General features: G+C 41.2%; 1 protein-coding gene across 6 annotated transcripts in view; it reads left to right on the forward strand.

Moving 5' to 3' along the window:
- The window catches only part of PLAGL1 (PLAG1 like zinc finger 1), a 53411-nt gene that overhangs the window by 7822 nt on the left and 30710 nt on the right, over nt 1-14879 (forward strand). For 5 of the 6 annotated variants that reach the window (XR_013928575.1, XM_080390061.1, XM_080390065.1 and 2 more), the window contains one exon: nt 13037-13079. The exons of the other annotated variant lie outside the window; for it this stretch is intronic. Coding sequence is in view for 3 of the 5 variants with exons in the window: in XM_080390061.1 (XP_080246187.1) it covers nt 13061-13079 (19 nt within the window). In the remaining 2 variants the exon portion in view is untranslated. The remainder of the gene's footprint in view (nt 1-13036; nt 13080-14879) is intronic. 6 annotated transcript variants of the gene reach the window in all.

Raw genomic sequence — 14879 nt, forward strand, 5'->3', positions numbered from 1 at the left:
GCAAAGCCAGTGAAACTGATGCATTTCTGCAAAATGTTTTGGTTTCAGTTAACTCAGCCTATTCAGACAAAAATTTTACTGGAAATGTTTTGACTTGTTCATGACTTGCTTGTTTTTACAAACCTAACACTCCTTTCCCTACAAAACAAGTAAAATAAGCAGGCAAAGTAAGCATGTTTACTGTAAAATCTGTGATCTTGAAATTCTGTTGTTCTGAAAAGTATTCTCTGCTATCTTTTCTGTGAACGTGTTGTGGTGGGGTGTTTGTGAAAAGTTTCTTACTGCCATGGTGACACTCACAATGTCCGGGTCTGGAAACCTGTCGCTTTGGATTTTTACTTTTGCTTAGAACAAAAGATTGCAGACTCATTTTGAGTCTCTTGGAGATTGCAGATGGATCGTAATGATATTCTTATCACTGGTCATGCCCGGCAAGGCTTCTGGACCTTATTGCTTCTCGCATAACAGCTGCCAGTGACAAGAATAATTTTCACGCTTGGAAATCATCTTTACTTGACCTGTGTACGTTTACATGCTGTTCTTCTCTCTAAAATATTCTTAGTGTGAGTGATGGATGGAATCATCTCCCTTTTTAATGTGTGAATTTGCTATACAGATTTTTCACTGAGTCTGCTAAGGTATGTGGAGCTTTTTGGTTAGTAAAATGTATCTTAGTTATCAGGCATTTATTGATTAAAATGAAGAGAGGCTGTCCTGACTGAAACAGAGAGACTGACAAGGAAGAAAACAAAATAAGGACAAATGGGAGAATAAATTGGGTTTTCCTCTTTATCTTCTTCTAAGAGAAAAGAGAAGACCTTAAGTGAATTTTGGCGTTTTTTCCTGTAAGTTGTTCTCAGAGTTTCAGTGATTTGTTAAAGTTGAAGCCTGAATCTCAGAACGTGTCAGTCTTTGCAGGACTCAGCACCCATACAAGCAAGTATTTACAGACCCCTAGAGTTACAGACTATGTAAGAGGATGTCAGAGGTTGTAAAAGTGGCTTGATTGAGAAGGGGTTGTAGATCTCAGTCCTTTTTTTTTTTAAAAAAAAAAAAAAGGTAAATTTTTGTTAAGTTTTTCATACCACTCTTACCAGCATTAAAAATACCTACATTTTAAAGTAGTTTTAGAATGGGACATTACAAGAATGAGTATAGGCTTCTTAAACTAACAGAAAATGGAGTATAAATGTAAGGTTATTTTAAATATTTTGTACCCAAATCAGTAAAATGGTTTGCAAAATAGTTGAAGACAGTGTAGAATGAGTATCTTTTTTGATCTGTAAAAATATTAGCTGTAAAAAAATTAGGATATATTCCTTTAAAACCTTTTCCTTGTCAAATTCATTTTTTAGACTATGTAAGTCTCTGAATTGACTTTATGGTCAGTGATTTGCACTGATTACTTTATTAATCATCTAATTCAGAAAAACCCATAGTCAGGTCATAATTTTAAAGATTAAATTCCAACCTGATAGCAAAAATTGTCACACATCAACCTTAGCACCCTAAGTAGCTATCATATTTCTAATGATATATTTGGGTCCCAGAATCTTAAATTACATTACATTGTAATTTTAATTTGATTTATTTTGACAAGATTGCTCTTCAAAAGTAGAATATGTGGAGTTTACAGGACTACTTAAAACAGCATCTTTGTGGAAAGTGTGACGTGTGCCTTCAGTTTGTCCCAGCAGAGGCTCTTGAATCATCCTGATTCTCCCAGTGTGTATCTGGTTATCAAGTCATCAGTGACCACTCATGAAAAATCTGTTGGGTTTTTATTAGCATGTGGTAGACCCTGGAGACTAGAATGTCACGGTGCACAATGAAAATACACTTTGGTATTGTGTTGACTGAAACCATCTAAGTATTGGATAGCGGACGCTTTTAGGTAACTCTAAATTCTTCCATTTTCAGGCCTCACATCTCATATAAACATCTGACAGAATATGTTCATGTAGGTTATATAAATTACTGAAGTGACCTTCTGGTAACGTGGGGTGCAAATGTCAAACGTCTCAGTTGTTTGGGGTTATTTTTCATTAACTCACTGAACCATACTGAATGGATGTTTCAGATGTCAAAGTTGGAGTTGAAGAGGTCACGCAACTGGGTGAAGAAATAAGGACAAATGACCTCTTGGTGAACTTCTAATGAAAGGTTAGAGATCACAGGCTTTTTACTACATTATTGTAACAAGCTCTTCTGTATCAGGATAACTTTTAAGTAAAGAAATGGCGTTCTTTGCCTCTGTTACTAGAGCCTTTGGAGAAAGTAAACAGATTCCAAAACTGTCTCTGAAAAAATGGCATACAGACAAGTGACTGTAACAAAAATGCTGAACTGCTGAAATATTAGGTATATTTTATATCTGACTGCGCTTTGCTACGCCAAATTTCAAGCTCCTAATTTAGTAATGATATGGGAGTTACCGGTCACTTATTTTTTTCATTCTGTGGAGGCAGTGGCTGAACTCTTCCTTTACTGGTCTCTAAAGGGCTCTTCAGCGTTGGCCTTGTTATTCTGGTTTCATAATTCCTTTCACATTCTCCTACACCAAAAAAAGAAGCTTGCGTAGAGAAGAGCCAGTCTCCTTTAATTTATTCAAGTTTTAGTTTTGCTGGAGAAAAGTGTAGAACTTTCATCTGCAGGATGAAATTTTAAACAAGCATGAATGCTGTGCATGTGATGCCACATTTTGTGGCTTCTTGTTTGAGTAATGTGTAAGAAGTGGCACAGGATCCCAAGAAGATTTGTATACCATACAACTGCCGAGAAGGCTTCCAGTCCAGACCTCGGCAAAGCAGAAGTCCAATTAATAACTCTGTGTTACAAGCTCTCAGTGTGGGAGAACAAGAGGTTCAGCTGACCTTTAGTTGACAGTGGGGAGAAACTTTATCTCTCTCCTTTATCTGAGAAACAGGTGTCTGTGCTGAATATGAATGGTGGTTTGTTGTGCTGAATCTGAATCTGCATCTACATTTACTCAACAGTAACCTGTGAGCCACCGTTTGTGGATTTTTAGAATCATCCTATAGCTTCATAATCAAAGGAAAAATTAAGGAAACAGCTGAGTAATATTTGGGAGTGTGTATAGCTTTCATTAATCAAGCAAATATGCAGTATTTGGAGAATTTGGTTATTTTTAAGAGTTGTGCACTGTCGGCATTCCAGGCACTGCTATGAAAATACAACCCCTAAGACTAACATACCCTTTAAGAAAAGGCAATAAAAATCGCTCCTCAAGGTAGTTTAATTCCAACAGAATTAGTCCCTGATGATTTAATGTAATAGCTCCATTTCAGTAAATTAGTTCTAATAATTGCCTCTTGCATCTGTACTGTTTGAAATGGTAGGTTGCGTTTTTCATGCAGTGTCCCACTCCAGCCAGTCCACGTGTGTCAACAGGAGTGAAAGGACATGGCTGGTTTTGCTGCCGAGTTTGCCACTGGCAAATCTAGCTGCTATTCGAGGAAAATCTGAGTGTGCAGGCTGCAGCAAACAAATGCGGGGATGTGACAGGCAACTGTTACCCAGTACAAGGCTAGCGGCATCTTTTGAAAGAAATCAGCTGCTGTTTTCTCTCTACCCTGAGTGTTAAGTTCTTAGTGAAAAGCTTATGCTTTAGTTTGGGTTTTGAGGATATATTAGTGTTACTTCCTTCAGATGGCTCAAGCAATTCTCTAAGTCTGAGGCCTTTAGGAGTGGACAGAGGAAAAAAAACATTTGTACTAGCCAAGGTGCTGTTAACAAATAGTGTGGCATATTATGGAAGATAATTAATTATGTTTTGATACATAATTTATGTATAGAAGCAGCTAAAGAGACAAAGGTACTAAACCTGTTGAAATCACCATTGAGATCACATGTTGCATCTAAAATACTTGTAAAAATACCAATATTCTCAACCTGAAATGCTTTTTCAGGTAAAACTTTCTCAGTTTTACAAGTTTCTGAATGAAGCGGTCATTTCACAGCATTGAAATTTAAAGCTACTCAAGAGTTGAGAGCAAGACTCTCGAAGTGACATTAGACCAAATCATTTGAACATTGATATTTGCATAACACAGTAGCAACATTGCACACTGTTACGCTATTGCAATAGTGCTGTAGGACATATCGGAATGATGTTGCAGGAATGTGCAGGGTTTGTGAGTATCTGAGGGTGGGAGGTTTTAGATTATGGTAATATAAGCAAGACATGTGGGGTAGGGTGTTGGCTTCCAGATGACAAATCTGGTTTTATGATTTGCTGAGATTTCCTGACGTTGCCGAAGTACTGGGCTGAGCGTGTATCCCCCTCTCCAGCCACGGGAGCGGCTGTTGCACCATGCAGGAACGTGTCAGTCTGGCTGTCCCTGCGGTGGGTTTTGCTCGCCACTGTTGGAAAGCTGGTGGCTGCTAATGCATTTTATTTGTAGCAAGCTTATGAAAGCAGAGCATGTTAAAGCCAAGGTTTTCGTAAAACCTTTTTTGAAGCTGCAGGAGACTTGTTGACTCTTTGGGGAAAGCAGCCTGAGGAGGATGCAGGGAAGGGAAGGGAGATCTCTCTGCCACCAGCCTGTCCAGCTGAGGTGTGGCAGTACCCTTCCTGAAATGAGTGTTGGGACACAGGCCTGAAGCGATAAGAGTTTTAGCCAAGGCAGTGAGGGAGAACAGGAAAAAGTGCTTTTTCATGTGACCTCATGCAAGTGGGTCCCGTGTTTGTTTTGTGCTGGGGTTCAGCCCTGGGTTTCAGGGAGCAGACCAGAGTCCTCCCCACAGGCTCATTGAAATGGAAATGGTTTTGGCCGCTGCTCTGGAATGCAAATTATTTTAGGAATGTTCCTGGGTCTTGAGGCTTTTTAGAACTCACACTTTTAAGATATTTTTTTCTTTATGCTATTTTAACCAATTCTCATAAAAAACCAAGGATCCAGAAAGATGATTGGTGCCTTGATCCTGACCCAGAAAAATCTGAAGTGTACGTTTGTCTTCATGTGTACAAATAGTTCCCTGCAAGTCAGTGGTGGAAAGACATGGGAAATGCAGAAACGTTTTGCTGGATCGCAATCAAAATGCTGAGTGCTTTGCAAAGCCAAACAACAAGAGCAGCCCTCAATAAGGCAGGCTGGCATGAGATGCCATTTGGTATCATTCCCTAGGGATTTATCTCCCTTTGTTACTATTGTTTTTTGAAAATACTATTTAATAGCATTTGTTCTGTTATTAGGGCACTGGGGATGGGCAAAGACTTGCACTTGATGCCTTGTCTGCCATAGGTCTTTTGCTGACCAAAATAGACAAACATCAAGTGAGACACAAAGCTAGGAAAATTATGATGAGAGACAGTGCCATATTTCAGAACAGGAAAACTTGCTTAGAAACAAGGAGTGGGATTTGTCGGTCTTTGTGTTTCTGGTATCAGTCTGGTATCAGGACACAGGATATAAAATGGATTTACTTTTAATGATTTTTTTTTTTTTTTTTTTTGCTTTAAAATGAAAATAGGCTTGGATAATTAGGTGCATATGTGGACCATATTTGATGATGCTACATACTGAGGTGATCGTAACCAGGTCAGAATATTGATTGGTTGCTGCAGGGAATAGTAAGGCAGGACTCTATTATATGTGCAAATTTAACACTCAGTGTAGCTTTGGCGAAGTAGTAGCCAACTGATCCAAAACTTTTTGAAGTCAATAGGGTGTCTTTATCGCCTGACCTCTTAAAGGCACTAGAAACTGACAGTATTCTTGGTTTCTTGCGTACCAAGGCGTTTAATCTGTAGAGATATGTATATAGTTAAAATGTTTCCTTCAACAGTGGGACTAGTTTATATATTAGAGTAGTATTTTTTTGTGTGTATACACACTTTAAAACAATACCATGAAGGTATACAAAATATTCTTGGTAAACACATTAGAGGAAACATATACTTGAGTGCATGACTTTTGCTGACCCACAGTCTGCCTTATGATTTTGTGCACCGTTCTTTTACATCTGCATAGTCCTTTGTAAAAGAGAGAGGTGTTCCATATATAACTTTGGGGTTTAATTATTTTTTGCATTCACAAATGCGACTTGTATTTGAAGAACTTCAGCAGTATCAGTGAGCCATATTTCTGCAGGGGGGACGTAATATGTATGTGTTTTACTGCTCAAGTTCTTTCCTTAATCCAGGGAAAGATGTGGTATCCTGTGCATAAAGACAGACATTATGATGGCAAAACAGTTACTCTGTTTTATAATTATAAAATAAATCCATGATTTGGAAAAAAAAATGTAATTTTGTAAAGCAAGTATATGCTATTTTATATGATAAATTATAAAGTTATTTACAATTTCATGTTTTCTCCAGTGAGGGACTCTACATGTGGTAGATGCAAAATGCATGGAATTTTGCTGTTGGACATGTTTGAATTGCACCTGGTGTGTACCACATCCTGACTCTGAATGCACATGTGGGACTAACACAAACTTCAGCAGATCTACACAGGTTTCTCTGAATGGTGATTTTAGCCCTGCATACTTGTATGCACTTAGCCCTTCATACTCAACTCAATACTCCATTAATCCTTAAATCATTTCTGTATCATTATGATTTTCCTTCCTGATCATGAATTTGGAAGAAAAGAAACTATGTCAGCAGAAATACAGTTAGCCCAGCATGAGCACTCACAGTAGCCAAAAGAAAACAAGCAGGGACACTAGTGGAATGCTAATGCTGTGTGACAGATGCGTTGTCTCCTGAAGGTGGGGTTTTTTTCTGATGGATGCAACCTGAGGCATAACATATGCTGAAAGTTAAACCCTGGCAACTGATTTCTGTAATGGGGGAAGAGAGTCCTTCCTGATTTAATCTCAGTATAAGTAGGTTAAGTGCGGGTTTCCTGTCACATCTTTGCTGCTGTATTTTCAAGACATCTGCAACCATCTTCCTTACCACAGATGTCTTGAAAAAATGCTTTTACTTGCATTTTAACTTCACTGAGTTAAAATGTGACAAAAGGTGCTTGGATAACAATGTCATTTACATGGGGCTGTTGTGAATCTATACACGGGTTGTCCTAGACGTTCTTCAAAGTATTGGAATTATAGCAGCTGCACGAATGAGTACAGTGGACAGATGACTTCATAGCATCAAAAGAGTCTTCTGGTGGTGACTGGTTAGCTATTGCATCTCTTTGGTGTGCAGCATGAAACTGAGGTGCATGTTTGAGCTGTGCAATGTCAGATAATTGGAACAAGCGTGCCAGTGCTGACTGTTGTAATTTGTTTTTGACATTGGTTTTGTGCAGAAAGCAATATAAGGAATTCTGTAATAACCTCTGAGAGGCTTGGGAAGGGGCAGATGCTGACTGGTTCAGAACAGTTGTGTTTCTACTCACAGTGAATTCATAATTAAAAAGCTATGATCCTGGTCTTTATCTCTGCATGGCATAGGTCTCTTTTGCAGACAGCATGTTCTCTTGTCATCTACAGATGGCATCAGGATGTCAGTGTAGCACTATGAAAGGTTTTGCTGTTGCTGCCACTTATGTCTCTTCCCACATCAGTGCCTGCTTTTCCTCTGGCTTATGATGCCAGGGAAGGTAGGTTTACCTCTTCTGGAAAAGAGTCAGGTCAGCAGAAGAGGTCTTCTCACGTGAACCCAAGCGAGAAATCTGTGGTGTTACATGCTGCACAGTTTTCTTGAACAGCTGGTTGGAGTCTTACGTTGTAGACTTTGCAAAGGTCCCTCACAGAGCAGTTTCCTGGCCTCCCTTGCTGTGGAGTTTGTCATCTGCGGTAAAGATGAGCTTCAGGGCCAGTGAAGCAAGCACTGGTTGGTAAAACTGTGTCATCCTTCTAGAAATCTGCAGTGACATGCAGTGGATACAGAACTTTGGGTGAGAACTGCATTCAGAAACTTTAGCCAGGTGTCATCGTAGTATTTTGCAGGCACAGGAGGAGTAGAAAGTGGAGCCTTTGCTGCCCCTCTCTCTGCCTTTCAATAAGAACCACTGGTAAGCAAGGCAGCTATCAAGGCTGTTGTTGACAGCCTTCATGGATGTCTCATGCATTATGAACAGCCCCAGAGGTCCTGTGTGGGCTGGTTTCCCTTGCTGTGCATCTCCTCGTGGGAGTCACCTTTCCTCTGGTGCAGCAGTGATCTCAGTCCTCATGTAGGTCCTCCTCATGGGCCATACCTGGAAACAGGCTGTCTGATTTCATTACTCCCATATCCTCTGCGTCAGAACAGGAGTAACCCTGGACATCCCAGGGCAGTCCCACAACCATAATGTGCACTTATCTCAAGTCATACATGCCTACAGTGTGCCCGCTACAGTCACTTCTAAAACACAAAATGCATAGTCTGTGAATTTGTGGCAATGATGGAACTAAGAAAACCAAAACCTAAAATCCTGGCTCCTTCACTCTGTGACATGTCCTTCTTCTCAGTAGGCAGTGCAGAACCCATCCCCATTTCCTCTAACCAGCACATAACCACTTTTCACCACCACGAAGCATTGAACTTTTCATCATCCAATGTACCTGTAATCACTGTTTTGCTATCTGTAGACTGTTAACCACCTATTATACTTAACCTGTTTGACCTAAGTGCATACGCCAATTTCCTGATACCTGAAAGCCTGCAAGAACCTCGAAAGGCTTTGCCTCACATTTTCAGGGCTGCAATTTTCATGTATGGGAAACATCCCCCACTCTACTCTTCCTCCCTGCCCATTCATTAATGAGAAAGGACAGTATTTAAGAGCAACCACAACCTTTTGGCTGTGCGGGCAGCACAGCAGATTTGGCCAGTATACCTGCAGTACTTCATATAAAAGTCAGTGTGGTTTACAAGGAGTAAAACTACAAAAGTTTGGCCAATGGGACTGTTAAACTGAGGCCAGCACGAGCACTGGCCAACCACCTAAGGTTGGATTGACAAGTGTCTGATGTAGCTAGAGACCACCAGGCACTGTGCCTGGTTGGCGCAGCGTAAGTGGCTGCCATGACCCTGCATGTGTTGGGGCCCGCTCGGTCAGGTGCAAGAGGTCCTCATGCACCAGAGGCTGACCTTGAAGCAGGAGAGGGATTTATGGTGGTGGTTTTCTGCAGCTAGGAAGACTGGCAGTTCTGGGTCCGTGTTCAGGGTAACTGCAGGGAAGAGCTACCATAGTTTATGAAGGAGCTTGTAGTTCTGCTTACACTTCCTTGGCTCTGTAAATACAACTCGCTGTGCTTATCCTCGCCGTGTTGGAGATAACGTCCTGACCGACTGCTGGAAGAGGAGCAGTTGCTTGTCTTGGTGTACCTGCTGCTCTGTTGTTCTGCAGGTGGCTTCTGTTGCAGTGACTGGGATGCCCTCACGGAGGCATTCCCTCTTGGTCTGTAGCCTCTGTGCCTTCCCCAAGGGCTGGACTTGGACGCTATGGGATTGCTGCTGCTAATGCCGCTTCATCAGAGGACTGTACGGCGGGGGATGGGAATAAAGAAGGCGTCTCAGGATTTGATGGCTTGCGGAGAAAATCACTTTGGTGATTTATGGTTATCCTTTTCATAGTGCCCTCATTCTCTGGGGCAAATCTTGTGCAGCAGGGTGTTGTACCTTTGATCACATCCTAGGAGGACTGTTAGAAGTAGTGGTCTGTACAAGGTGACCTGCGGGTACTGGTAAGTGCCTTTAATGCCGTGAGGGACAGCAGGTAGATGGCAGTATGACAGACCAATTCCTTCCTGGCTGCAGATGCAGAAGACAGCCCTGTCAGCATGGGCAAAAGGTGGTGGGAGGAAAGAGGCAACCTGGTCAACAGGTCTTTCCTGCTGTGTTTTTTGTAGCTGCTTTTGAGTAATAAGTGAACAGAGAACTCTCTCCTGCTTCTGGTAGCTGCCCCTACCCCAGCAGTAGGTAGTAGCCTTTTGATTGCATTGGAGGTGTCTCATGGGTGTTTGTGTTGCTCTGGACTGTGCTGCTCTTCATCTGAGTCCCTCTGATGTCATTCTGACCTGTAACAGTCTGTCAAGAGGTATGGTCTTCTGTCCCAGCTAGTGTATGTCTCCTTCTTCTCCATGCCACAGAACACCACAGAACAATTCAACTAAACCTTAAGTGAGGTGTTTATGGACCACAGTGTCACTGGAACATGTCTGGATGGCAGACATGTGGGGGACAGGGAAAGGATGGACTGAGGCTGGACTTTCTCAAGACAGGAGACTGGTGCAGTCCAGTTGTGGGAGGATGAAGGTGTATTACTGGCTAAAACCATATGGCAGGGGAGAGTTTATGTTGTGGTGTTTTGCCAGGTAATTGCCTCAGAGATTGAATGCTAGCACAATTAAGTCATTTTGCTTAGTAATTCAGTGGGGGGATGAAATCTTTATTAGTTGATGGCACTGCTTTGACAGTGACAACATGTAGCCTGCTGTGTCTGGGGATGACAAAGGTTGGCATGTGTACAGTCACATATGGATGCTATTAAGAGTCCACTGTTCCCTCTGCAAGGCCTAAATTCTTAGAAGTTAACACCACAGGCAAGTGCCTTGCTCTCAGCCAGAATGGAGTCAAACTGCAGAGTAGTTTTTTTTCAGAAAGAAAGTGTTTTCTGGCCAGTGGAAATCAGACTAGGACACCTGCTGCTTAGAAAGCCTGCTCTCAGCAAGCATGGCTGTTTTCATCTGGAAAGAGGACTCGCTGATGTCCTTTTAGCATGCAGACCCCTTTACTGCTTCTCTCTCACATCTACACACAGTCTCAGTCAAAGGCAAAATATAGTTTATAAGCTGTATGTTCACCGGAGGCAGCTGTTTTGGCAGAGGACAGAGGTTACAGAAGAGAAGCTGATGTGCTGGCACCTGTGTTTCATGCCTCATCTGCAGTCCCCTTGATCTCAGACAGAAGTGATGCACCAGCAGCCCACCTGTTCTCTGTCTGGCTTCTTGTTAAAGCAAACTACAATACTGTAGGACTTGATTACTTTGCTGAAACATAAGCATCTAATGCTGTCTGAGATGCCCTGGGTAGCCCTACCTGGCTTCTAGCTCCTGGTCCAGGAGGATTCTTTTTTCTATATAACCAATATTGTAGCTGTTAGCCTCGTGTGGGTGCTTCAGATGTCCTAGGGCACCTCAAAAGATACAGGATGCTTGTGCATGGACAATTGAAGTGTTTTTCTTCCTGGTGTCTTCCCTGCTGAAGGTCTCTGATGAGCTGCTCCCTGTCAGTTTTATCCCACTGATGTTATGGAGTGTGTGCAGCCCAAAGGTGGGAGGAATCTTTTTGATTTTGTGTTGAAATTATGAATTTTCTGCAATAAAGTCTACAGTACACCTGTTAACTACGCCTCACCCCTCATCACTGCAAATCACTCTTTAAAATGCAAAGCTGGTACTTCTTTGTTGAAGTCAGCATAGGCTTGAAAGACATGTTTAAACATGTGGGAAGGAAAGGCCAGGCAGCTCCTTACATTTTGACATCAGAACTCTTCCAAGTTCCAGAGCACAGAGCATCTATAAAATACATTTTCTTTACATATTATCTTTTATGCTAGAACTGACAATTTACATCCTTGGGAAGTTGAGTATGTTGTGATGAGACACTTCGTAAACTAGCAAGTCTGATTTACTTAAACTTGTGTGTTCTTGGTTTTGGGATTGGGTCAGTGAACACTTAAATGAGGATATGTTAAGTTTATCAGTTGTGAACTTGCCAGTGTAATCGGCATGCTTGTTATGTTGCCCAGGAATGATGATCTGTATGTACATAATCGTTGAGTAAATGCTGGGGGGGACGCTCAGCATGGCTGCTTTTGTATGCAGGGACAGACAGAAGGGCCTCAAGGTAAGATGCCAACTTAATTGCTTATACGGTGGATCACTAGAAAGGTTACCTTAGTCTTCTCAAACTTGAACTCGATTTCAGCAGATAGCTGGATGTCAGCTTCCTCATCTTGTTTATGGACAGAGTCACAGCTTCTTCCTTGGCCAATACTCATCAGCAGATCACAGACTCCTCCCTGCCTCGTCACGCTCTGCATTCACCTTATCTTACTACTTCTTTACTGTCCTTGAGTCTGTTTCCTCCTCAGTTCTCATTATTCTTCGCCATCCATTTTTCCTGTCATCTATATTGCCTTCTCCCATACTCCTCTTCCATCGGTTCTTCAAACTAGCTCAAATTAATTTGGACTTATCTTACTAAGGATCATTGTATTTTTAAAAATGAAGGTGTTTTCTTTGACCCATTTCGGTCAGCGAACAGAATACTGTTGTCTTCAACAGAGTCAAGTTTTCACCCTAAATCATATACGTATACCTTCAAACACTGCCTGAAATTTTCAAGATTTGTACAGGACACAACAAAATGGCATAAGCTGATGTGATTTATGTAGTTATTTGCATGCCCTCATATTATTACCTGCCTTATTATTTCTGTTGCTCCGAGTAGCCTTACCCACACGTTGGAATCCCACTGCGTGGGAGACAGAAAACTCAGGCTCTGCTCCTGTGTGCTTACAGTAAAATTTCAGTCAAAACCCAGCAGATGAATGGGAAGGGAACAAGATAAACAGAGTTCGACAGAAAGCTAGAAGTCTCCAGAAGTCTTCCTAGAGAGCAAATAAAATGTCTTCTCCTATATATAGTTAATATTCTCTTTGACTTGGCAAGGGTGAGGACTCTTAAGGTGGATACCAGAAATAGCAGGCTTAAACACAGCATGGTATGCAATGGGGTAAAATACATGGCACCTGAAAATTCTGTTTTAATAATAAGTGTTAATGAATATGTGGAATACAGTGAACTGCTTTTAATTAAAGTGCATTACATGAATATTGTCAGTTCACATTTTTTATGAAATGAAGTGGAATAATTTATTAAGGAGTAAAAAATAAATGAATTTACTCTTCCTCTACAAACTGAAATTCTTCCTTGTTAGATTTCCCTAGATGTGTTCTCCTTATTTTCTAAAGAACTAAAAAACTATGCATATAATAACTAGCATGAGGTTTAAACGTGAATAGTGCCAGTTTAGAAAACTGATCATTCTTTTTTCATTTATTTTATGTAGGTTTCCTTTGCCTGATCTGTAAACATGTCCACAGACCTGCTATGTAAGTACATTTCCATCGTCCCACCATGATTTTTTTGTACCATATGTTTTTATCAGATTCCCAGATGTGCTCATGATTGATGTCTTTTATCTTAAGTATAGTCTGCTTTTACATTTGCATTTCTTCTGAGACATCTGCGGAACAACATTACCATTATAATCAACGGGATTATTCTTGGAGTAAAGTATGACTTAATATGAGTAAAATTGTAAATATCTGGCCCATGTATAAGAACAGACTGGTTCATTGAGACTTGAAGTTATAATTCTGTCTAAAATATTTTATCTATTTTTGGCACAAATAGCATCCCAGATTACTACTGAGTGATATGCTTGGTTTTTTTTAATCACTTTGTGAATTTAACTCTTGGGTTTCCAAGGCGTCATTATCCAAGTCACATCCAAATCTCACACCTCATCACTATTATCCATCCTTCTTTTTCAACAGCAAAGAATGTACAAGTGACATATTTTGCTGTTGTTAAGTACTGCAAAAAAACTACTGCTCTTGTCTCCCTGATACTCACACTCTCTTGCTCCAGCCTAAGTTATCTGCAGCGTTAAGCTCATTTTCTATGCTTATTGCTCTGATCTACGTGCTTTCTTTTGGAGTCTCTCCAGTGCCTCAGCTGCCATTTTTTGTCATTGCCTCTAAGGGCTGCCCAGCGGCACGCTGTGCAGTATAGGAGAGGGGAGTTTCAGAAACCCGTTTTATCAGTCTTCAGTACTTCCTCAGAGGAACAAAGGAAACATTTATTTTTTTTTGTCAATAACTGTAATCAGTTAATAAATATAAAACCATCAGTGGCTTACTGGCAGATAGCAGCTGTCTGTGGAGGTGTTTTCTGTACTTCAAGAGCAAGTTATTTGTGAAAAGTGCATTTTTTAAAATTTTATCTGCTAACTGGCAATTTTGGGGCATGCTTAAGTGCCATTTAGATACAGGGAGGACTCTAAAATGAGGAATGTAATATGTCTGACTGCTGTATTCAACAGGCAAAACTGCTGTCAGAGGTGAAATGTTAGAGAGGTCAGGGCAACCGCACAGTGGTCGTGGTCAGAATCACTTGACTCTGCAGCTGTACTTAGATGTTAAAGCTGGTTTGATCTTTTAGCTATTTTACGCCCTGGCAGTTTCATTTTTCTCTTTTTAGCTCAGTGTCAGCACCTCTCTCACACTTTTCCTAATGATCAGCGGGTTAGAGAAGTTATCACCTGAGTAGAGGTTGAAGGAGTTGGGTGTGTTCAGCCTGGAGAAGAGAAGGCTCGAAGGGATCTCGTCATGGTTTTTCAGTACGAAAATGGTGGTTATGGGGAAGGATGTGGAAGTACTCTTTCCCCCAGCATGCACTGTGACAGAACAAGAGGTGATGACCACAAGTTGCTTCAGGGGAGATACTCCTGGATGTAAGGGGCATTTTCACCATGGGATTGATTAAACATTGGAATAGGCTGCCTGGGGAAATGGTGGAATTTTCCACAGTGGAAATACTCAAGATACGGCTTGGCAGAGCCTTGGGTAACACTAACCTAAGGGCCTGCTTTCAACAAGAGGCTGGGCTAGTTATCTCCACAGGTCTCTTGCAACTCGGATAATTCTGCAGTTCTGTATTTCTTGGTGTCCTCATCTATCTTATATGCAATGATCAGTCATCCCGACTAACTGTCCCTGGTCTTACTATTGTACTGCTTGTGCTGCGGCGGGTCCTGTGATAGTTGGTCGTGCTAGATAGATGTTTGCCTTCTCACTTAGGAGATGTGTGAAGAGACTTGAGGCAGTACCAACACAGAGAGGACTTCC

This window comes from Falco punctatus (assembly GCF_963210335.1).
Source record: "Falco punctatus genome assembly, chromosome: 5".
Classification (NCBI taxonomy): domain Eukaryota; kingdom Metazoa; phylum Chordata; class Aves; order Falconiformes; family Falconidae; genus Falco; species Falco punctatus.